Source organism: Salvelinus namaycush, chromosome 18 (genome assembly GCF_016432855.1).
Source record: "Salvelinus namaycush isolate Seneca chromosome 18, SaNama_1.0, whole genome shotgun sequence".
NCBI classification, from domain to species: Eukaryota; Metazoa; Chordata; class Actinopteri; order Salmoniformes; family Salmonidae; genus Salvelinus; species Salvelinus namaycush.
The window spans coordinates 25,240,475-25,266,060 of record NC_052324.1 but is presented as its reverse complement, the minus strand read 5'-3'; the positions used below and the strand labels follow the sequence as shown (position 1 = coordinate 25,266,060).

Genomic DNA, 25,586 nt, shown 5'->3' with positions numbered 1-25,586 from the left:
TAACGCCTACTCTGTGAAGTGCGCGTGTGCAATAACTCAATTCGCCATTTGCACTCCTTCTAAACAACGCCATTTTTTGAAACTTTGGCAAAGGGTAAAGTCTACAAAATGCAGTCCACTCTGTTTGATACATATTGTACTTTTGAAAACAGAAAACTGTATCGAGATCAAATTTTAAAGGGCTTTACTATTTTAAAGGGCTTTACATTGAGCCATAAAATAACTTTTAAACGTATAAAATTAGCAAATTAAATCGATGACAAAATTTGCAGTATGTCGGCAAAAATCAATCTCGTTCCATCTTCTCCCACTGCCGGTGACTGGGCTTCCTCTCGTTACCATATTTGGTAGTGAGTGGAAACGCCAACCGGATGCTTCACATTTATATATCCAGTGAAATATTGGGCACATTTGTTTATCTGTAGATCTAGCAGCTTCGTCACTTCCTGTGTCGGAACATTTTTTATAATTTTTTTTCTAGATTTATCATTCTACTATAACACAATTATCAGGAATCATGCAGAATGCATTCAATAAATTGTCAGCGGAAATATATAGTGACGTATTTTTTTCTTAACGCCTCATGTCAAAGTTCATATTTTCCACGTGTCCCACAACATGGCAGCCCGCAGTTTCTTATAGTCAGAAGTGAATTGCCCTTAAGCAAATATTATTTGTCAGAGCTGTAAAAGCAGAAGTGAAGGTGATTTTATTGTTTGCTCTTCTGTATAGTAAGTCCTAGGCTAGTCGTTATTTTCAGTGCTAAATTATGCTCGTGCTTTTGGTCATTTGCATTGCTCAATCTCAGCCACTTTGCTACACTCACTGTAACTGTAACAACTCTGTAAGATATGCATAAAGAAAGAAAGCAGTGCAGAAATAGTGCATGTCTGATATGTGTATTTTCAAATGTCACTTTTGAAATGCAGACTGATAGTCCAGATGAAGCACATTTTTGTTAATGATGTCAACTATCCCCCTCAAACAGAACATGACAGATGTTGGTGACATCCCAGTGGTAGGTTCTCCATCACTGAAAGAGGAGAAGACATCTGACCCCAAAGAATATGGGGTGAAAACAGATGAACCCAAAGCTGAAGGTGGAGGAGAAGAAGCAGCTTCTTCCGACCCTAATAATCTGTACCGCTACGTCCAAGCGGACCTCTTCACCTCTGAGATCTTCAAAGTGGAGATCCAGAACCTTCCCAAATTCATCGGTTTCAACGACCTGAAGAAGTTCCTGGAGAAGCATCGCCTTAACCCGCACAAGATCAAACTGTTCGGGAAGCAGACGTTTGCCTTCGTCACCTTCAAGAACGAAGAGGAGAGGGACAAGGCCATGAAGATGGTGCACGGCATGCAGTGGAAGGGCCGGGTGCTTAGTGTGCGCCTGGCCAAGCCCAAGGCGGACCCTATGCTCAGGAAGAGGGGGCGGGATGAGGCCGGGAGTGCCGGGCAGCCCCCCTCCAAGCGGCAGGAGGCAGAGGAGGACGAGGCGCCGCTCAGCATACAGATTGCCAACGTGGTGACGCCCCTGTGGAATGTGCCTTATGAGGAGCAGCTGAGGAGGAAGGAGCAGGAGGTGGAGGGGGTGCTGCAGAGACTGGCCAGGTACAGAGATGTGTATCGACCCATGCCATGTGTGGCTTCTGGTTCACTTCACAAGAATAACCTCAAGTGGGGCATCGATAGGATTACTGCAGTCTATTGCATTATATCCTGTCTTATTATATCCTGCCATGAAAGACACCACAGAAATGTACTAATGAGATGACTTCATAGTTTATAGATGACTTTAAGGCCTTTATCTGGTCCTTCCTTTGCTCTAATGAACATAACAATTGGATGTCTTTATTTGAGTATGTCTTTAATAACAATTGCCTACAGAGAAGTCTGTTACTCAAACTACACAAAGGAAAACTGACTGTACATCATGTTATTATGTCCTCCCATTTTCTGTTCAGAGAAATAGGCAACACCAACAAAGCGATGCTGCCCTGGCTGTTTGTGCAGAAGGAGAAGTACAAGAGAATGTGTTGCCCTCTGGAAGAAATTCGCCCATCTCCGTCACAGGTACAATGCAATACTGTAGAAACCTCTCTTAGTGCTGTTGTTTTGAGACCCCAGGATGTTATATTTAAGCAATAAGGCCTGAGGGGGTGTGGTATATGGCCAATATGTCAGAGCAGCTCACAGATCACTGCACTTGTACATAGCCCATCCAACTACCTCATCCCCATACTGTATTTATTTATTTATTTATCTTGCTCCTTTGCACCCCAGTATCTCTACTTGCACTTTCATCTTCTGCACATCTACCATTCCAGTGTTTAATTGCTATATTGTAATTACTTCGCCACCATGGCCTATTTATTGCCTTACCTCCCTTATCCTACCTTATTTGCACACACTGTATATAGACTTTTTTCTACTGTATTATTGACTGTATGTTTGTTTATTCCATGTGTAACTCTGTGTTGTTGTATGTGTCGAACTGCTTTGCTTTATCTTGGCCAGGTCGCAGTTGTAAATGAGAACATGTTCTCAACTAGCCCACCTGGTTAAATAAAGGTGAAAAAATAAATAAATACCACGCCAAAGGGCTGTTCATATGCGCAATGCAGAGTGCCTGGATACAGCCCTTAGCTGTGGTATATTGGCCATATACCACAAACCCCTGAGGGGTCTTATTGAGATAATAAACAGGTTACCAACGTAATTAGTAAACAAGTAGTTTTGCGTCATACCTGTGGTATATTGTCTCATATACCACGGCTTTCAGCCAATAAGCATCCAGGGCTCGAACGACCTGTTTATAATAGGCCTACATATGGCTGCCTGCCCTGGCAACCTGGGGTGAACCTTTGCTGTCGCAGCTTGTAAAGATTTTAGTCACATCAAGAACCTGAAATCATTATGGCTATTTCGTTGTGGGGTTGATTGAACTAAATCCAGATGCACTCTGGCCGTTTGATCATCCTGCTGAAAATGAGTATCTCAGCTACTAGCAAGGCGTTTGACAACCTGGTGTCTTAACGAAATACATACACTGACTTCAGTCCCTGCCTGGGTATGCACATGCTGAACTTTGACCCTAAGCATCCCTTTGAAAATAGTCTTCTTCTTTCCCCTACTCTTATCATGCAGGTTGAATACAGGAACAAGTGTGAGTTTGTCATTGGTATTGGAGCGAATGAAGAGGATAAGACCATAGGCTTCAGACTGGGGAAGTACAAAGGGGGCTCCTGTGCCGTGGTGGGGCCCTCAGACAGCATCCATGTCACCACTGAGGCCAAGCGAGTGGTCAGTGAGTTCCAGAAATTCATCAGGTATTAATGTCGTCTTACTGAGAGGGAGGCCTCATCTCTGTCCTGCACTGATCCCGCCCTGATCACAGGACTCAATGTCACGTCTCAGTTAAATATTCTGGCCAATGTATCAGATCTGCCCTATATACAATATTTGACCTATATACTGGTTTTAGCATGCAACAAGAAGGAATCCAAAATAATGCTGCACACGGCAATACAATAGCCTGGTGGCCTCAGATCTGTTTCTGCTGAATAGACAACTTTTCTGGTTGTCAACTATATAGCTTCAACAGCTCTAGGACCACCAGGCTAGAAAAATGGGGGTGCTAGATGTAAATAATGTTATCACCTTCTTTTGACCCATAATTTGTTTATCTACACAGGACAACCCCATACTCAGTGTACAGCCCTGAGACATACGAGGGCCACTGGAAGCAGCTAACAGTGCGGACCACAAGAACCAAGCAGGCCATGGCTATGGTGTTCTTTAACCCACAGGTACAAATAAAACATTCTTCAATGTGGTTAATATTACATTATAAACTGGGTGGTTCAAGCCCTGCATGCTGATTGGCTGAAAGCTGTGATATCAGATCGTATACCACAAGTATGACAAAACATTTATTTTAACTGCTCTAATTACGTTGGTAACCAGTTTATAATAGCAATAAGGCGTTGCGTCGTGCAAAAGAACAGCCCTTAGCCGTGGTATATTGGCCATATACCACACGTTCTCGGGCCTTATTGCTTAAATAAAAAATATAAGCTTGGGCTGTGGTACAGAAATGTACACATTATGCGTTCTGATCTAAGAATCACTACATTCATCACTGGATTCTTTAGCTGAACAATATAAGTGTAGTGACTCTCCTTTCAAATCCTGTCATTTATTCTCGCCTTTTCTACTTTGCAGAAACTTGAGGAAAAAGAACTAAATGTCCTGAAGAGCTCTTTGAAAGAGTATTTCACAGAGGGTGACGGGAAAGAGAGTGGTGTAACCGCTCTGTACTTTGTGTCAGAGGGACAAAGGTAAGATCATTAGAAAAATAACAATTTAACGGTGTGAGAATGCACATGGAAATGTTGTGATTGACAGATAATGTTGTATTCACTAAGGCAATCCCCTAACCCGGAGGACTTGCCGTGTGAGCTGGTAGCTGGAGAGGAGTGTATTCACGAGGAGCTTCTTGGCCTGAAGTTCAGGATATCCCCCCATTCTTTCTTCCAGGTGAGTATCCCATGTCACATATCGTAGCTGTAGAGTCTTCATCCTATTTACTTACCATCTTCGGTCCATTTGGCATTGTTTTTTAAATTATATGTCATTATATTGAGATTCTGTATGTTGTATTTCCTCCACCATTTTAAGAACCTCCAAGTTAGTGTCTCTGAGGTACAGCACTATGAACTCTGTTCTATAGCTGTAAAATACAGTGGGTATCATAAGTATTCATCCCCTTGGATTTCTTCACATTTTATTGTTTCAAAGTGGGGGGGGGAATTATTTAATTGTCATTTTTTGTCAACGATCTACACAAAAGACAAATTCTAACTTTTTAAAGATTAATGAAAAATAAAACACTTGATTGATTAGATAAGTATTCACCACCCCTGAGTCAATACATGTTAGAAAGAAACACATTTGGCAGCGATTACCGCTCCTAGTCTTTTTTTATGTCTCTAAGAGCTTTGCATACCTGGATTGTACAATATAAAACAAATTCAAGATGTTGGTGGTCATAGCTTGACAGCCATTTTAACTCAAAAAGCAGATTTTAAGTAAAGATTTAAGTCAAAACTGTAACATGTACTGTCTTCCTGGTAAGCAACTCCAGTGTAGATTTGGCCTTGTATTGTAGGTTGTTGTCCTGCTGAAAGGGGAAATCCTCTCCCAGTGTATGGTGTGAAGCAGGTTTTCGTCTAGGATTTTGCCTGTGCTTAGCTCCATCTCATTAATTCTTATCCTGAAAACTCCCCAGTCTTTAACGATGTCAAGCATACCCATACCATGATTCAGCCACCACCATGCTTGAAAATAAGGAGGCAATTACTCAGTGATGTGTTGTTGGATTTGCCCCAAACATAAGGCTTTGCATTTAGGCCAAAAAGTGTGTTCCTTTGCAGTGCTTTTTTTTCAGTATTATTTTAGTGCCTTGTTCCATACAGGATGCATGTTTTGTAATATTTTCACTATGTCATTTACAGTGTATTCAGACCCCTTGACCTTTTCCACATTTTGTTATGTTACAGCCTTATTCTAAAATCGATTAAATAAATAAATACATCCTCAATCTACACACACTACCCCATAACGACAAAGTGAAAACAGGTTTTTACAAATGTATTACAAATAAAAAACTGAAATACCTTATTTAATTAAGTATGCTATGGGACTTAAAATTGAGCTCAGGTGCATCCTGTTTCCATTGATCATCCTTGAGATGTTTCTACCACTTGATTGGAGTCCACCTGTGGTAAATTCAATTGATTGGACATTATTTGGAAAGGCACAGACCTGTCTATGTAAAGGTCCTACAGTTGACAGTGCTTATCATGAGGTCGAAGGAAGACCAAGCCATGAGGTCGATGGAAGATGGCGCTGACAGAGATGGTCGCCTCGCTTCTAGTCCTTAGGAAACTATGCAGTATTTAGTTTTTTATTTATTACATTGTTATCCCAGTAAATCTTAAGTCTTATTACATACAGCCGAGAATAACTATTGGATATAAGAGCGACGTCAACTTACCAACATTACGACCAGGAATACGACTTTCCCAAAGCGGAACCTCTGTTTGGACCACCACCCAGGACAATGGATCTAATCCCAGAAGCCGACCAAAAACAACAGCGCCGCAGAAGGGGCAGACGGAGCGGCCCTTTAACAAGGACTGCTCCCCCCTCTCCTTCTCCATGGCCCGACGTGAGTAAAACATTTAAACGTGTTAACCCTCGCAAGGCTGTTGGCCCAGACAGCATCCCTAGCCATGTCCTCAGAGCATGCGCAGACCAGCTGGCTGGTGTGTTTATGGACATATTCAACCAATCCCTATCCCAGTCTGCTGTCCCCACATGCTTGAAGCTGGCCACCATTGTTCCTGTACCCAAGAAGGCAAAGGTAACTGAACTAAATGACTACCGCCCCGTAGCACTCAATTCTGTCCTCATGAAATGCTTTGAGAGACTAGTCAAGGATCATATCACCTCCACCTTACCTGCCACCCTAGACCCACTTCAGTTTGCATACCGCTCCAACAGGTCCACAGACGATGCAATCGCCTGCACACTGCCCTATCCCAAATATAATACCTATGTAAGAATGCTATTCACTGACAACAGCTCAGCATTCAACACCATAGTACTCTCCAAGCTCATCATCAAGCTGGAGGCCCTGGGTCTCAACCCCGCCCTGTGCAATTGGGTCCTGGACTTTCTGACTGGCCGCCCCCAGGTGGTGAAGGTAGGAAACAACATCTGCACTTCGCTGACCCTCAACACTGGGGCCCCACAAGGGTGTGTGCTCAGCCCCCTCCAAACTCCCTGTTCACCCATGACTGCGTGGCCGTGCACTCCTCCAACTCAATCATCAAGTTTGCAGACGACACAACAGTAGTGGGCTTGATTACCAACAACCACGAGACCGCCTACAGGGAGGAGATGAGGGCACACAGAGTGTGGTGTCAGGAAAACAACCTCAATGTCAACAAAACAAAGGAGATGATCGTGGACTTCAGGAAACAGCAGAGCGAGCACCCCCCTATCTACATCGAAGGGACAGCAGTGGAGAAGGTGGAAAGTTTTACGTTCCTAGGCGTACATATCACAGACAACTGAAATGGTCCACCCAAACAGTCAGTGTGGTGAAGAAGGCGCAACAGCGTCTCTTCAACCTTAGGAGGCTGAAGAAATTTGGCTTGTCACCCAAAACTCTGATAAACTTTTACAGATGCACAATTGAGAGTATCCTGTCGGGCTGTATCACAGCCTGGTATGGCAACTGCACCGCCCTCAACCGCAAGGCTCTCCAGAGGGTGGTGCGGTCTGCACAATGCATCACCGGGGGAAAAACTACCTGACCTCCATGGCACCTACAGCACCCGATGTCACAGGAATGCCAAAAAGATCAAGGACAACAACCACCCGAGCCACTACGTCCTCTCACTCTGCCAACTGCGTTTATTTTCAGCAAACTTAACATGTGTAAATATTTGTATGAACAAGATTAAAAAACTGAGACATAAACCGAACAAGTTCCACAGACATGTGACTAACAGAAATGGAAATGTGTCCCTGAACAAAGGGGGGGTCAAAAATCAAAAGTAACCGTCAGTATCTGATTTGGCCACCAGCTGCATTAATTACTGCAGTGCATCTCCTCCTCATTGACTGCACCAGATGTGTCAGTTCTTGCTGTGAGATGTTACTCCACTCTTCCACCAGGGCACCTGCAAGTTCTCGGACATTTCTGGGGGGAATGGCCCCAGCCCTCACCCTCCGATCCAACAGGTCTCAGATGTGCTCAATGGGATTGAGATCCGGGTTCTTCGCTGGCCATGGCAGAACAATGACATTCCTGTCTTGCAGGAAATTACACACAGAACGAGCAGTATGGCTGGTGGCATTGTCATGCTGGAGGGTCATGTCAGGATGAGCCTGCAGGAAGAGTACCACATGAGGGAGGAGGATGTCTTCCCTGTACCACACAATGTTGAGATTGCCTGCAATGACAACAAGCTCAGTCCGATAATGCTGTGACACACCGCCCCAGACCATGACGGACCCTCCACCTCCAAATGGATCCCGCTCCAGAGTACAGGCCTCAGTGTAGTGCTCATTCCTTTGACGATAAACGCAAATGCGAACATCACCCCTGGTGAGACAAAACCACGACTTGTCAGTGAAAAACACTTTTTGCCAGTCCTGTCTGGTCCAGCGACGGTGGGTTTGTGCCCATAGGCGACGTTGTTGCCAGTGATGTCTGGTGAGGACCTACCTTACAACAGGCCTACAAGCCCTCAGTCCAGCCTCTCTCAGCCTATTGCGGACAGTCTGAGCACTGATGGAGGGATTGTGCGTTCCTGGTGTAACTCGGGTAGTTGTTGTTGCCATCCTGTAAAAATGTTTTTTGCTGAGTTTATATACTGAGTTTTATACCATCTATTGCACCTTGCCTATGCCACTCGGCCATCTCTCATCCATATATTTATATGTACATATTCTCATTCACCCCTTTAGATTTGTGTGTATTAGGTAGTTGTTGGGAAATTGTTTGTGCAGTAATATCTAACAAGTAATCTGTCGGAACTACACTCGCATTAACATCTGCTAACCATGTGTATGTGACCAATAACAGTTGAATTGTCTGTAGAGCTCCGAGACAGGATTGTGTCGGCACAGATCTGAGGAAGGGTACCCAAACATGTCTGCAGAATTGAAGGTCACCAAGAACACAGTGGCCTCCATCATTCTTAAATGGAAGAAGTTTAGGGCCTCCCGGGTGGCGCAGTGGTCTAGGGCACTGCATCGCAGTGCTAACTGCGCCACCAGAGTCTCTGGGTTCGCGCCCAGGCTCTGTCGCAGCCGGCCGCGACCGGGAGGTCCGTGGGGCGACGCACAATTGGCATAGCGTCGTCCGGGTTAGGGAGGGTTTGGCCGGTAGGGATATCCTTGTCTCATCGCGCTCCAGCGACTCCTGTGGCGGGCCGGGCGCAGTGCGCGCCAACCAAGGGGGCCAGGTACACGGTGTTTCCTCCGACACATTGGTGCGGCTGGCTTCCGGGTTGGAGGCGCGCTGTGTTAAGAAGCAGTACGGCTGGTTGGGTTGTGCTTCGGAGGACGCATGGCTTTCGACCTTCGTCTCTCCCGAGCCCGTACGGGAGTTGTAGCGATGAGACAAGGTAGTAATTACTAGCGATTGGATACCACGAAAATTGGGGAGAAAATGGGAGAAAATTAAAAAAAAAAAAAAAAAAAAAAAATGGAAGAAGTTTGGAACGACCAAGACTCTTCCTAGAGCTGACCACCTGGTCAAACTGAGCAATCGGGGGAGAAGGGCCTTGGTCAGGGAGGTGACCAAGAACCCGATCATCGCTGACAGAGTTTCAGAGTTCCTCTGTGGAAATGGGAGAACCTTCCAGAAGGACAGCCATTACTGCAGCACTCCACCAATCAGGCCTTTATGGTAGAGTGACCAGACGGAAGCCACTCCTCAGTAAAAGGCACATGACAGCCTGCTTGGAGTTTGCCAAAAGGCACCTAAAGACACTCAGATCATGAGAAACAAGATTATCTGGTCTGATTAAACTAAGATTGAACTCTTTGGCCTGAATGCCAAGCGTCACGTCTGGAGGAAACCTGGCACCATCCCTTTGGCGAAGTATGGTTGTGGCAGCATCATGCTGTGGGGATGTTTTTCAGTGGCAGGGACTGGGAGACTAGTCAGGATCGAGGGAAAGATGACCGGAACGAAGTACAGAGAGATCCTTGATGAAAACCTGCTCCAAAGCACTCAGGACCTCAGACTGAGCGAAGGTTCACCTTTCAACAGGACAACTACCCTAAGCACACAGCCAGCCAGAGCCCGAACTTGAACCCAATCAAACATCTCTGGAGAGACCTGAAAATATCTGTGCAGTGACGCTCCCCATCCAACCTGACAGAGCTTGAGATCATCTGCAGACAAGAATGGGAGAAATTCCCCAAATACAGGTGTGCCAAGCTTGTAGCGTCATACCCAAGAAGACTCCAGGCTGTAATCGCTGCCAAAGGTGCTTCCACAAAGTAATGAGGAAAGGGGTATGAATACTTATGTAAATGTGATATTTCAGATGGTAATTCTTTATACATTTGCAAAAATGTATAAAAAACTTTTTTTTCTTAGTCATTAGGGGTTATTGTGTGTGGATTGATGAGAGGGGGGGTCAATTGAATCAATTTTAGAATAAGGCTGTAACGTAACAAAATGTGGAAAAAGTCAAGGGGTGTGAATACTTTCTGAATGCACTGTTGGTCATTATTGTAGAGTCACTACAATGTTGATCCATCCTCAGTTTTCTCCCATCAAAGCCATTGAACTCCAATGGCCTCATGGTGACATCCTGAGCAGTTTCCTTCCTGTGCTGCAACTCAGAAGGATGATTATCTTCAATGTTTCTGGGTGGTTTAATACGTCATCCACAGCATAATTATTAACCTGACCATCTTTAAAGAGATATTCAATGCCTGATTTGTTATTGTTACCCATATTCCAATCACTGCCCTTCTTTTGAGGTTTTTGAAAAGCTTCCTGGTCTTTGTAGTTGAATCTGTGTTTGAAATGCAATACTTGACTGAGGCACCTTATAGATGTTGTATGTATGGGGGACAGAGGAAGAGGTAGTCATTCTAAAATCATGTAAACCCCTATTGTTTGACATAGTGAGTCCATGTACACTGAACAAAAATATTAAGCAACATGCAACAATTTCAAAGATTGTACTGAGTTACAGTTCATATAAGGAAATCAGTTAATTGAAACAAGTTCATTAGGCCCTAATCTATGGATTTCACATTACTGGGAATACAGATATACATCAGTTGTTCACAGATACCTTAAAATAAAGGTAGGGACGTGGATCAGAAAACCAGTCAGTATTCTGGTGTGACCACCATTTGCCTCTTGCAGCGCGACATATCCTTTGCATAGAGTTGATCAGGCTGTTTATTGTGGCCTGTGAAATGTTGTCCCACTCCTCTTCAATGGCTGTGCGAAGTTGCTGGTTATTGGCGGAAACTGGATGTCGATCCAGAGCATCCCAAACGTGCTCAATGGGTGACATGTCTGGTGAGTATGCAGGCCATGGAAGAGCTGGGACATTTTCAGCTTCCAGGAATTGTGTACAGATCCTTGCGACATGGGGCCATGCATTATCATGCTGAAACATGAGGTGATGGCGGTGTATGAATGGCACAACAATGGGCCTCAGTGTCTTGTCACGGTATCTCTGCATTCAAATTGCCATTGATATAATGCAATTATGTTCGTTGTCCGTAGCCTGCCCATACCATAACCTCACCGCCACCATGGGGCACTCTGTTCACAACGTTGACATCAGCAAACCGCTCGCCCAGACGACGCCATACACGCTGTCTGCCATCTGCCGAGTGACAGTTGAAACCGCGATTAATCCTTGAAGAGCACACTTCTCCAGCGTGCCAGTGGCCATCAAATATGAGCATTTGCCCTCTGAAGTCTGTTACGACGCCGAAATGCAGTCAGGTCAAGACCCTTGTGAGGACAACAAGCACACAGATGATCTTCCCTGAGACTGTTTCTGACACATTTTGTGCAGAAATTCTTTGGTTGTGCAAACCCACAGTTTCATCAGCTGTCTGGATGGCTGGTCTCAGACAATCCGGCAGGTGAAGAAGCCGGATGTGGAGGTCCTGGGCTGGCATGGGAACACGTGGTCTGTGGTTGTGAGGCCGGTTGGACGTACTGCCAAATTCTCTAAAATGACGTTGGAGGCGGCTTATTGATGAGAAATGAACATTCAATTCGCTGTCAACAGCTCTGGTGGACATTCCTGCAGTCAGCATGTCAATTGCATGCTCCCTCAACTTGAGACGTATGTGGCATTCTGTTGTATGACAGCTGCAAATTTTAAAGAGGCCTTTTATTGTCCCCAGCACAAGGTGCACGTGTAATTATCCTGCTGTTTAATCAGCTTCTTGATATGCCACACCTGTCAGGTGGATGGATCATCTTGGCAAAGAAGAAATGCTCACTAACAGGGATGTAACAAATTTGAGAGAAATAAGCATTATGTGCATATGGAAAATCTCTGGGATCTTTTATTTCGACTCATGAAACATGGAACCAACACTTTATATTTTTGATCAGTGTAACTTTTTATGTGATTTGCAAAGCCACATTTTACTCCTGAACTAATTTAGGCTTTCCTCAACAAAGGGGATGAATACTTATACAAGAACTATATTTTAATTATTACAATTTTATTAATTTTGTTTTCCCTTTTGACATTATTGCGTATCCTATCCATTGACCCACAAAAATCACAATTATATTTCAATCCCATGTTGTAACACAGCGAAAAAATCCAAGGGGGATGAATACTTATTATACTCACTGTATGTCATTGACCAGGTGAACACAGGGGCAGCAGAGGTGCTGTACTCAGCTGTAGGAGAATGGGCCCAGCTGGACAAGGACAGCACTGTGCTGGACGTATGCTGCGGGACAGGAACCATTGGCATCTCCCTGGCTAAGGTACTATAGAGAACAAGAGAAATGTGTTCGTTGACTTATAAATAAAGACACATGGCATCCTACATACATAACAAGCAGGGTTGGGGGTCAATCACTTTTCAGTTAAGGAAGTAAACTGAAATGGTATTTAACACAACCCTGACTACAACTGTATGGATCAATCTGTCTGGAAATGGAATAGTCCCTTTCTCTGTTGACACTATGAGCCGCACCCTGTGTCCTCCAGAGGGTGAGGAAGGTGATTGGGATAGAGATGTGTCAGGAAGCAGTGAAGGATGCCAAAGTCAACGCGAAGATCAATGGTAAGAGGCTTAATCATGTTGGTGCCTGGCATCTACTGCCACTTGACCAATGAGGCCAGAAAGAGTTAAGCCTGACATACAGTACATGTTCAAATCTAATATCTAACTCTTTTGAATATTCCCGACCCTCTGCCTAATCAATCCCCAATACATTTGCTCTAGTGCTATGAGAGAGAACCTGACTGTGACTGAAATATTTCAGGGCTGAGTAATATTGAGTTCCACTGCGGAAAGGCTGAAGATGTGTTCCAGATGGTGCTCAACGCTGTCGTATCCCCCAGCATCACAGCCATCGTGGACCCACCGAGAGCGGGCTTACGTATGTTACAAAATATACTGAATCAGTTTGTCCATGCACTGTATATTTCAATTGAGTGACAGTAATTGATTGTCTACCATCTAGATTCAAAGGTCATTCTGGCAATCAGAAGAGCGGAGCATCTGAAAAGGCTGGTTTATGTGGCATGCAATGCCAAGGCAGCCATGAACAACTTCATAGAGTGAGTATAATACCCTATCCTTTTCGTTCTGCACGTGTAGGCCAAACATTCAGTATGTCATCTCCATGGGGATTCTTCTGGTTCTAAATTCGATCTCTGTGTAGTCTGTGCAGGGCTCCCTCCAACCGTGTACGTGGAGCTCCGTTCCGTCCGGTGCGGGCAATGGCTGTGGACCTCTTCCCCCAGACCATGCACTGTGAGATGCTGCTGCTCTTTGAGAGGGTGGATTACAGCTCCAAGAGCAGCAGTGAGAAACCTGAAGAAATGACCCAGGGCACTAGCGAGAAGCCAGAAGAGACAACCACAACTTAATAGCACAACCTTTGACCCTTTGCAGTCTCACTATCTGTTTATTAAGTTCAATTGTTTTCTACACGTTAATATGTAATCAACGTTATATGGATTCTGTAGTTCTTATACTGTACCATTAGGGGCAGGATAACACTGCATTTTTATTTTTTATTTTAAATACTGCCTTGCGGTGTAATATTGTTTTACAACTTAAAAATAAAAAGATCCCTTGATGACTAATACAAGCAGGGGTCATTTCAAAGCAGGAGCCAGCCATGACAACTTTATTTGCATAAACGAATTTCACTGAGTCAGCTATCCCAAGTCGCAGTTACATACTTCATTTTCTAGGCAGCAATATCTAGCAAATAACTTCCAAGTGTAAAAAGCATTTTCACACACACTTGGTAAGACAGAACACACAGGGGGAAGCACATTGGTAAAGCAATCTACTCTAACACAGCAGCCTTGTTCCCATATACGATGAAGTGTTAAGGTGCAGTCGACATTCAGGAAAAGCCACACAAACCAAATACTTCACACAATGAATGCACAGCAATTTATATTTTGTTCTAGCAGGTATTGCATCTTTTTTTCCCTTTCATGTACTATGTGCAGCAACCTACAGTATTCTATAAAAATGCATAAGACTAAGCTTTGGTTCACACTGCTCCTTTAGCTATCAGATGTAATAATGACATGATCGTATTTTGTTAAGAGGTAAAGTGTACCAACTTCATTTCTGTAGATTGCCTTTTGAGGAGAGGATCGCAGTTCCACATATCAATGCTTGAAAATGTGATTGATCGCAAACAAACGTATTTAAAATCCATATATACTAAAGGCAATTCTTTCAAAATATGAATATTACTGTCTTGTCATATTATTACAAACAATAAATGCTGTATCAAGTAAGAGGCTTGGTCTATCCATTTCCCTTTAAGGGGGGACCTGTGCTCTGGGGAGCCCTACATGAAATGGGTGAACTAAGGCAACAGGTAGCCAATTGTTTTCCTATCCGTTTATAAAGGGAAAATCCAAAGTCGTTTTGTTTTTCCCATTTGTCCACTGTTGTTAAAGTCCTTTAATGTTTTGCAGGTTAGCAGTCAAGTTAAGATATTGGACTTTCAAGAAGCAAAGTGCCACTGGCCACATTATCATGATGCAAAATGTCTATCACAGCAGCTGAACTGTACCAAATAGTAAGATGGCCTGCGTGTTGTATTGTTTTGCTTTAAATAGTCAAAAAATAATTAAGCGGCTAACAGAGGAAAAAAATAAACAGGATTTTTTTTTCTTCCCGGTCTTCTTAAATATGTAACTACCTTGTATATCTTCTCAATGACTACAGTACTCCAAGCCCTGGTGCTTGTGTTCTGTCTGTAGTGCTAACATGGCAACAGGATCTTAACAAGGCTGATCCGTCTAGCTGTCAGCTGTCCATTGATATGTTTCATCCTGTGCTTCCAAAACAAAAAGGCAATTATACTCATTAGTCCCGCTTAATAGGTCTCGAGATAAACGTCCGTTCCCTAATCAATTCAAAATGCATTTCTCGTACTAAAGACCGTGAGCATGTAACAAGTATATGACTGGGGCCTCCCGTGTGGTGCAGTGGTCTAAGGCGCTGTGCCACTAGAGATCCTGGTTTGAGTCTAGGCTCTGTCGCAGCCGGCCGCGACCGTTTGGCCGACAAGGATGTCCTTGTCCCATCGCACGCTAGCGACTCCTGTGGCGGGCCGGGTGCATACACGGTGTTTCCTCCGACACATTGGTGCGGCTTGGTTGGGTCATGTTTCGGAGGACGCATGGCTCTCGACCTTCGCCTCTGAGTCCGTACGGTAGTTGCAATGATGAGACAAGACTGTAACTACCAATTGAATACCACAAAATTGGGGAGAAAAAAGGTTAAAAGTAAGAAAATAACAAAAAATAAATAAACCCCAAAACCAAGTATATGAGTGGACAGCAAACGATGCATTTGAATATATAACTTTTTTCTTAACAGGTTCACAAGCAAATGAAAACATAAGTTGGCCTTTCTTTAGCCAAAGCATACTCAAAAACCCCAATCACCATCCAAATTATACATGACATCAATTATCAATAATGTCCAATGACAACAGCATATAAATTACTTTCCCACGGCGTACCTGTATAGCAAAAGCAGAGAGAGCAAACTAATCCGTGAGAATAGGCAATGCTTTAAGTATACAAGGAAACCTGTTAGGAATGTTCAGTCTCAGGTACTTTAGGTTATATATATATATATATATATTTGGAGAATATAATAAATTCAATCAATGCAATATAAATGGAGGGGTGAGGGGTCTAGTGGTTGTCAGCAGTTATTACTACGCACAGTAAACAGGCTGACAATTTCTTGTGGATCATAGATACATGTCAAGTCATCTCAACCGATCTGTCTGCAACCCCTAAGGTTCAATTTATAGAAATGCCACTGTGTAGAGATTGCATCTAGAGGTAGATGGTGTTAACTCTACTGTCTGTTAGTGCATTTGTCCTATTCCTACCCACTAACAATGAATCAAAAATACCTTTGGAGTAAAATAATAAACAGTGCTAAGAAGATGACCACCGCTATACTACAAATGTCCAGTTCTATTGCCATTTTACAATGATGCATAATTGGATGATAGATTGGTGGAGTGGCTTTTAAAATCGGACAGTGACTATGGCTACCATTGGTCAGTGCCATGTTAGATTGGTTGCAGTGATGGTTCCTAGACGTCAACAGTGCAGAGGGGCTGACTACCAGGCTGGGCTGACTCCATTATGGTCATCTTGGGCTTCTTCCTGGTTTCCTCCTGAACACAACATAAAGACACATCAGGGTTGTATTCATTAGGGCACACTAGCAAAATATTTTGCACCAGAAAACAAAAACAAGCATTTCTTATTGGACAAGTTCAGGTAGTTCCTCCCTGTTTCAGTCAGTTTCCTAATGTTTGGTGCCTAATGAATAAACCCCAGAAAATGTCATAACAGTTTGAACTGCTGCACCAACCTGTGAGAAATTTACCCGGGGAAAAAATTATTCAAGATCCCAATCCAGGGTACATTTACAACCAAACATGACTTACCAAATCTCCTTAGTGCCTTTGAAATATAAGGTACGGCTGGAGTAACCACAGGAACAATTAGGAACATGACAGTGCAGAGACATGGCAAATAGAGCAAAGGCCAGAAGAATTTAGTCTAGGTACAAAGGTTGGAAGATATTTGGGGAGACTATGCTACTCCAAATATCACAATATAACAGTTTTGCGCCGGTAATGGCTAGATAATTCCACTGTGCCATTTGTGCTTATTTACAATATTATAGTCGCATTATCATTAAATAATCTTATGGCAAATAAATAATGCTTAGTTAATTTAGACTTGATATTCAACATATTGATACAATTTCACAGATAAAACTGCAGTTTTGATTTGTAAAGTTCAAATAGAGTATAGCCTTGCACATCACGATATATCGTCAATGTCAAATAAAGATATTGGATTTAATCATATATCGGCACAATCCTACTAGGTTCCACTGTGTCCAACACTGGAGTCCGTGCAGCTTAGACAGCCTGACAGGGTTCGAGTGAAAGGTACAACCCTCTAGAACAGGGCTCTCCAACCCTGTTCCTGGAGAGCTACCATCCTGTAGGTTTTTGCTCCAACCCTAATCTCGCACACCAGATTCTACTTGATAAGCGGAATCAGGTTAGTTAGAACTGGGGTAATAGTCAACAGCTACAGGAGGGTAGCTCTCCAGGAACAGGGTCGGAGAGCCCTGCTCTAGAAAGAAACTACCTGACGAGGCCAAACGCAGAGGTTAACACCAGAGACCTAAGATCTAGTTGGAGCTCCTACTACACTCTACAGCTAACCCTTACCCTCTCCTTAGCCAGTTTCCTCATCTCCTCTTGCAGTTTGTTCAGGATGTGAAGATTTGGCCTGTTCTTTTTGGCATACTGCTGAAGTTCAATCACACTCTTGTCTGAATTTTCCTGCAGAGAACATAAAAAACAACATAGAAATGAGAGATACACATCTGGTTGAAAGAGGAGCAACATATGCCATCAGATCAGTACCAATCAGTTTGGCCAAAGATGAGCTGAAGTCTATATGACCCAACAGCAGTGGAGTGGCTGTGGCGAGGTACTGTATATGAGGTGTACAGCAGTTTTTCCGTTAGCTGTCAATATACTTTTTTTAAACGCCTATAAATAAAATTGGTGCAGGTCAATTGTCCGGGAGAAAAAATTAAATCCCATTGCGAAATAATGCATTTTAGCTTGAAATACCAGTCGATGTAGCGGGAGACATGCTGCAACAGCTCATCAAACAGCTGTTTGTTGCTGCTGGAGAGAAACATGCTTTAATAAGCCCAAACATTGAGCAAGGCAAATCGCTTGTAAATATTTTTATAAAAACACAGCCACGATTAAAAAGAGCTAGGCCTACTATTTCCCCCCCTCAACTGGTAAATTGAAGCTCATTGGTACTAGGCAGGCTTCAGCACATCACACACCACTTTGCAGTGAGCTGGAGACAATTTCCATTATGAAGACATACTTAACTGTTTGAAACCTGAACGTTTTAATACATATTTTGAAGCATGTCTTACCTTGCCAAAGTAGCCTTGCCAAAATCGAACCAAACGTGCAGGCAATTATTTCATAAAGACTTCCATATGCCATTGAAACAAGTAGCCTTTTTCTCTCATGTCCTATTGGTTTTCAAATCAACTTTCTTTCATTGTCCAGTAGCCAAAGGCACAATCCTAGTCATATTAGCAACCCATGCTACTTATTGCATATTTAGATATCCCCTCTTTCTAAAAGATATTTTCATGTCTGTTACATGAAATCACTCACAATGGTGTTTTCCCGCTAATTGCATTATGGAACTAACATTCGTGGGTAGCCTACTGCGTGCACTGCTGTGCATTGCTGCGCTTAGAATGTGAAGAAATAACAGTTTATCAACATTTTAAGCTAAACCTTCTGATCTGTTACATGAGCCTCATTGCTTTTGAACGTTTTTTTTAATGTAGCCTCGGCTTACTGGTTGTATGAATTTGGGATCTATCATCCCACAACTGTCCCAGAGTCGGTTTGGAATAAGCCATTTCTTTCTCGACAAGCTGACCAATAGAATAGGTCAACTTTTCTAATGGGGGTTAGTAGATTGACGTAGGCTAGAGATTTTGCTGTTCATTACTCATCTTGTTGATTGAGGAAAAGTAAATGTGGACAGTTATTCTAACATAAGCAGAGTGTGGGTTTCAAGTTTGGGGAAGCTAATTTTCACCATAAAAATGCCCCTTCCATGCATCCTTATTTGCAGACTGATGTAAGATAGCCTACCATTCATAATGTGATGATTAGATTGGAGTCATAATTTAGACTAATAATACAACAACTCAATCACTGTCAAAAGTGGCACTAACCCAATGATAAAGACAGTGAATTTGCACACTCACCAGCGATAAGGCCGATGTTCTCCGCTGGGGCTAATTAAGTTAAAGAATTCTGATAAATAAAAGACAGATTGGAGTGTCTTTTCATTGTCTTCTATTTACAGAAATATCCATTTTGCTTTCCAAACAGTTTTTCCATGAGTGTATTTTTAAATATTGCAATATGCCTGGCTGGGTCTCTGTTTTTCACTGACAGTCGCAACTCAACAATCATCTGTTTGGTATTTGCTGCGTGCTCTGCCCAAATTGCGGGCCCTTCAGACTGTAGGCTATCCAATATAAAACAATCCACAGCTTTAAAAAAAAAAAAGAAGCTAATGATCCGCTGGCCAAACCATGCTTTCTGGTGTAGTAGCCGATTTTGAATGATTTTATTTATTTGTGTATAGACAGGAGTAAGCTATTTTGGCTATATCATTTTGGCAATTTAATAAAATGTACGTTGTCCGGTAAATTAAAATGCTGCCGGTCAAATGAATGGCGCCACATTTTCCTAACAGAAACCCAAGTGTACAGGTAGTACTTACCTTTTTTACCATCTTATTGCTCTCTCTGCCATACATGCGGAGCAGTGACCCCCAGTTCTTCACGTGAGGGTGCAGCATCTGTAGGATCTTCTGAGACGCCAGCTGCTTCCCCACACGTTTATTCTTGCCTGAAAAATAAAACAAAACATTGATTACTCCCATTTGTAATGCTAACACATTTACACGACACAGAGCGGCTTTGAGCAGGACAAATCAGAGCCATAATACTGTATATACAAAGGCACAAACAAAGTGTCCAGTGTAAAGGTTGGCTGAATTCTCTATACATGGCTCTGACAAAAAAACAGAGCACTTGTAAGGCTGCTTTTACACTACATTAACACAGAGTGGCATGGAGCATGTTAGGTCTGGGACTTGCTGTGGTGACTGGAGGGTCAGTGTGGGGGTAACATACACCATCCGCGCACGGTATGCTTTCCACACGTCATCACATATTCACTCTTCTGGTTCTTTCCTGGGATCACCTCAAACTTGATGCTGGTGTCACCCATTCCATGGTTTCTGCAGGGCACAAGATATGGTTGAAATTCAAGGTTAACAGATTAATCAGATCAGAACTAGGAATTTAAAGTATTACTACACCTCATGTCATGAGTCTTACCTCTTAAGGCACTCGTGTAGAATCTGATATGGCGAGAGTAAGCCTGCTTTATTGGTCAGTTCGTACACCCTTGAATCTTCAATACTGATATGATTAAAATACTGCAGGAAACAAAAATGCATGAATGGACATTAGTATTCATCCAGCTTACCAACCCCCTGGTAAAGTTCAATGTTATAAAAGAGACATGTTATCAGACCAAACACAGAAGCATGACATTGAATTAAATGGCTTTCCAATGATTGACAGGCTGATACCTCCAGTTCATCCCCTTCTACAAGCTTCTCCTCAGACGTCTGCTTCACAAAGTCAGGGATGAGAATCTCCAGTGTGGCTCGAGCTACAGGGAAGACATCAGTGAAACAACAAGCCAAATGGTCTGCTATACTATGACTTAAACACATCTTACAGTTTCCAGACAGCCTTTGCAGTTGCTTCAGAAGATACAAATTAAAATAATGATGGGAGATAAGAGTACTGTACCAGCTTTATTCTTGGCAAGTTTTTTACTGCTTGCAGTTCCTGTGCCATATGTCACTCCCTCTATTATGACGGAGGCTCCAAAGGGTTCACTTGGGTTCTCTGGGGATATAGAAAAGACGGGATGCATTTGGCCCTTTCTCCAGCCAGAGCTTTTGGCGATTTGTTTTGTTCGAAGAAAAGCATGTCACTTGTACAAGCTAGTGGGAATCAACAGAGGGACTTACCACATTCAAAAAAGTTGTAAACAGGTCGGACCTTTAAGACACGTTGCATATATTCATGTAGGATGCAAACTTCAGATTTCCCATTTGGGTTAATGACAAACTCTGAGAAAAAGAAAGGAAAGAATTGAGATTACCTCAATACTCCTCACTGAAATAGTTATTAGACTATGGATGCATCCACAATGGCACCCTAATTCCCTATATAGTGTACTACTTTTGACCAGAGCCCTATAGGACCTGTGAATAAGATTCCAATTCAGATGTAGCCTGTGGTTCTTCTTATGCATCCGGTACCTTTCTTGGTGGGGGTATCTGATACAGACAGAGTGATGAGTTTCTGGTTGGCAGGCAGAATGGGTCTTTCTGACTCAGCCTGTTTCCTCTTGATGTCCCTGTTGAACTGCCTGCGCTCTGCCCAGGTACGGAACTTCTTCACGGTCACTTGTTCAAAGTCAAAGCACTTCTCCAGGTAGCTGCGGAACTCCTCAATTTCTGGCGGGGTGTCAATAAGGGAGGGGTATAAGTTATATTGTTGCTTTAATTAACATGTATAGATATTCTTCATTTGATGTGTCCTATACATTTTTATTGCAATAAGTCTAGAAAATGTCAAGGCCCACACCCACCAACACACTGTCATCCCCTATGTTTACAAGAAATTAAACATACCATCAGCCATGGCATTCAAAACTACTACCTGCTGGCAAGTCAATTGCTCATCATGGAGTGTGTTCACCCTTACCTATCGATTCATCTTTGCACACCTCCACCTTGGCCCTGACCTGTCCCAGAGCCCCCTGGGCCATCTCACAGGAGTGGGGCATCTTGCCATGCAGGACAGGACACCCTTTTGTGGTCCCCTCTGTGACCAGGCCTGTCTCTATCTCCGCCTCCACCTGTCCTTCCCCCAGGCCCACAGTAGTAGGGTCCTCCTGGGCAGTGGAGTCAGGCTCGTCTGGTCTCTCCACGGAGTCTGCCTCCTCCCCAGGCTTCACCGGAGACACTTCAGCGTTGGGCGTCACCTCTCCGTTCTGTTCCCTCTCCTCGTGATCCTTCATCTTCCTATAGTGCAGGCAGGGGATGCTACTGGTGGGAGGGTCGTGTTTCTGTAGACAAGGGGCAAGAGAGGTTTGGTCATGGTTAGAAGCCGATTGTTACAGTTGTTTGAGAAGAGAGAAATATTCCTTTAGTTTGACCATTCCTACCAAAACACAAATTATACACCAGTATAGAGTGTATAACAATGGGGTTCCTGGCATGTTACAAAAAAAATAAAAAAATAACACAAAAAAGGTATAAAATGTACAGCAGTAACAGGTTTCTATCGGTCTTATGTATTCTACCTCCTACCCTAATGCTCCCGGACCCCAGAAAGTAAGGTCTGGACCAGGTCACCACTCTGGTCTCTCTGTGCAGGTAGACTGGAATGCCAGAGTTATGGAATGTCATGATCCATCCGTCAGGTAGTGGCTCAGTGGGTGGACGCCCACGACCTAGGAAACACACACACATCAATACACACAAACGAGACGCTACACATGAAACACATCTGCACCACATATACACACAATCTGAAACTAGACAGAGAAACTACTACACATCTCACACCATCAATGTCCTCTCACCAACATGTGCCACTCGGTATAAAATATGATATGAACGCACAACATCAATATGTGCCAGGCTCAGATACGCTGTTACAAAAGGCAGATCAGCGCCAGACATCGACCACTCACTCTTCAGGACTGTCTTAATTTTGGTCATCATGGGCTGAACACCTCCCTCCACATCCCTGTCGGATGCGTGATCACTGTCTCCTGCATACTCAACAGCCCCCTCTGCCAGGCGCATCTTTTTGGGCACGGGCATGCCCTCCTCCAGCAGAGCATCTACATCATTGTCAAAGTCCTCCTGGAAAAGACATTCGTTGAGGGTGGGGAGAAGGGAGAAGCCTTAACCGGTCATGACTCATGTTTTCCTAACCGGTCATAACTTATGGTTGAGAGTACATTTGAACACACTTTTAGCATACCAACTATGTCAATTTCCAGTAAGAAAGATATGGAACTTCTGCTTCCATTAAGAATAAAAAGGATGCACAAGCTGACATTCTGCTGGTGACATTGGAATATAATGTCAGAATAAATGGCTGACTATAAACCATTAACATTTTCATTGGTGAGACAAATCGTACTGGGCTGGCAATGTAGCGCATCCTCCAGTTGCTGGAACTGTGCTAGAAAATATTCAAGCCAGCACAGTATGGTTTGGGATAGCCCTTTAGTGTGAAACGTGCACAAAAGATCAGTGAGTGGGTGATGACGAGGCTCTGCAGAGGCAAAGACAGGGCCCCTTTGGTTACGTACCTCATAGGATATATTTAGGTTCTCTTCGTCAGCATGATCCTGTTGAACTATGACCTCTGACCTGAACCCCCCCTGCTGCACATCCTCTGTGTCCAGGAAGTCCTGACTGAAGTCCTCCAGCTCATCTAGGACCGCAAACTCCACTTTGTTCTCCAGGTCTGCCTCTGCCTCCTCCCCTCTGCCTCCTCCCCCTGAGCTACCATCCACAGCCCCTGGCTCTGTATCAGCATCATAAAACTCACCATTAAGGCCCTCTGTGCTGGTCTCCCCTTCACCACCACCCTCCTGACCTATCCCTGTGTACAGCACCTTCCTATCTTTGCTCCTGCTGGTATCTACGACACTGACACTGATCTTAATGTCTCTGAGTAATTTGAGGTCTGGCAGGAACTTGGTGACAGGAGGTGCGTGGCGGGCTGTTCTAGGGCACGAGGTGCTAGGTTCGGCCTCATCTGACAGGTTATTAATGAAGGTTATGGAGCCCTTGGTTTGGAGGCCCTGGCCCCCTGCTGTGGTGTGTGTGTGTCCATCACCACCAGAGCTAACGTCCATTTCCTCTGCGTCACTGGACGTTTGCAGGGGGGGTGTTGGAGGCTGCGCTTTACCATTAAGGCCTTCTGAGTTCAAATCATCAGGTGGCTCCAACGGTAAGGGGGGTAATATGTCATCCATCTCCATGTTGACTGTGTCTTATGAATTACTAAATACAACTGCTCTATGGGTCACCCTGACTGTTTTGGCAACTATTTCTCATAAACTTTCAGCTAAAAAGGCATGCAGAAGCACATTGCACACAATATTTAGAAGAATACAAAAATCCCTGTATTGACCATGTACCAGTGTTGAATATGCTAAGATGACTACATTGTTCTTTTCATTAATGTAGACAGTTTTTTTAGAATCACTGTCTCAATTATTGGAAATCACAATGCATTCAGCTTATATTGCTCAGATCTAGGCACTATTCATCCTCCACTGGCGAATCCTCTGTCAGAGCTAGAAAAAGCAAGATAACAGTCAATGACTGAAACCAAGAGAGCAAAATTGAGATGCAATGATTTTGACATACGTTACTGTATGCCTTGTAGAATGTAGCCGAGTGGCAACTAAGCACATTATGAATCACTTTTAAGATTGATAACTAACACAGACAGAAATGAGTGTGAGTCTTTGCAACCCTTGCTTGATTGCAGAACGCTAACGTTAGCTTGCTGCCTGTGCAAGGTAGTTGGCAAACTCGATTCACCCTGCAATGTCAAGTAATGCAGAAACTTTAGCTAATGGTTAGCAATATGGGACGACTTCTAAACTGAACGACATGGAAAGATGACAAATTGTATTGTCCTTCTACGCACGAGCCTAGCTAGTTAACTTTAACAACCTGGCTAGTTTAGCTAAAACTTGAAGCTAAGCGATTTAGCTACACAATCAGGTGTCAAAATGACTAGACAAAATACTAACCACAGAAACATTGACCACATTTGATCACTCACCTATTTTATTTACTCCATTTTATTTTCTTTGCTAGCTAATATAAATTATGTTATTCTTCTGACGAGGCCAGACAGATCCCTTCCCCGTTCCGCCATCTTGCCGACTGCTGCAGACTGCTTCGGAAGTTCCACCCCCAATACCGGCTTTTTTTTAGATTGACCGCTCATGTGTCCATTCATCATTTAGTTTCAGATGAGCACACCAATCACCAACCGATAAAGGCAGACCTTTCATTCGGGACGGAATACTGCCGGAATAAATAGACCAATCAAACATTAGAATAGATTACAGTTGACAATTCAGAACGGTAGGAACAGTTGGGTTGAGAAGTGCAGTGGCCGCATACTGTCGATAGGTGGCAATCATCTTCACCAGTAAGATTGTATGCAAAGTAGCTATCGTTCATCAACATATAAACTTCGGAATTGATGAGAAATTGTATCAAATTAGATCTTTGTTTTGATGGATAATCAATCCACTGATTAGATTACAACCCTGCTGTTTATAATCAGCATGAATACAATGTACAGACATAGCCATCATGTTTACTGAAGAACCAAAAGTGTCTGCGAGTTAAATCAGAATCAATATACACTGAACAAAAATATAAATGCAACATGTGTTGGTCCCATGTTTCATGAGCTGAAATAAAAGATCCCAGAAATTGTGCAAATGCACAAAAAGTATATTTCTCTAAAATGTTGTA

At 43.3% G+C, this 25,586-nt stretch overlaps 2 protein-coding genes across 2 annotated transcripts; one reads left to right on the top strand and one right to left on the bottom strand.

The window, feature by feature from the left end:
* The first annotated feature begins 599 nt into the window (after window positions 1-599).
* On the top strand, window positions 600-14,585 carry trmt2a (tRNA methyltransferase 2 homolog A). The gene is made up of 12 exons (XM_039013526.1): window positions 600-703; window positions 989-1,611; window positions 1,965-2,073; window positions 3,148-3,329; window positions 3,695-3,809; window positions 4,225-4,340; window positions 4,428-4,539; window positions 12,455-12,577; window positions 12,804-12,879; window positions 13,082-13,198; window positions 13,283-13,379; window positions 13,484-14,585. The coding sequence occupies exons 2-12, from the start codon at window positions 992-994 to the stop codon at window positions 13,689-13,691; spliced, it is 1,875 nt and encodes a 624-aa protein (XP_038869454.1). The 5' UTR covers window positions 600-703; window positions 989-991; the 3' UTR covers window positions 13,692-14,585.
* An 816-nt stretch (window positions 14,586-15,401) lies between these two features.
* Window positions 15,402-24,326, bottom strand: LOC120063261 (microprocessor complex subunit DGCR8-like). The gene is made up of 13 exons (XM_039013524.1): window positions 23,387-24,326; window positions 22,757-22,931; window positions 22,371-22,513; window positions 21,763-22,126; window positions 21,315-21,512; window positions 21,021-21,122; window positions 20,797-20,895; window positions 20,571-20,653; window positions 20,314-20,414; window positions 20,107-20,213; window positions 19,692-19,819; window positions 17,576-17,689; window positions 15,402-16,498 (listed from the first exon to the last, which is right to left on the bottom strand). Exons 1-13 carry the CDS (start codon window positions 24,062-24,064, stop codon window positions 16,415-16,417), a joined length of 2,376 nt encoding a protein of 791 aa, XP_038869452.1. The 5' UTR covers window positions 24,065-24,326; the 3' UTR covers window positions 15,402-16,414.
* Window positions 24,327-25,586: the final 1,260 nt, after the last annotated feature.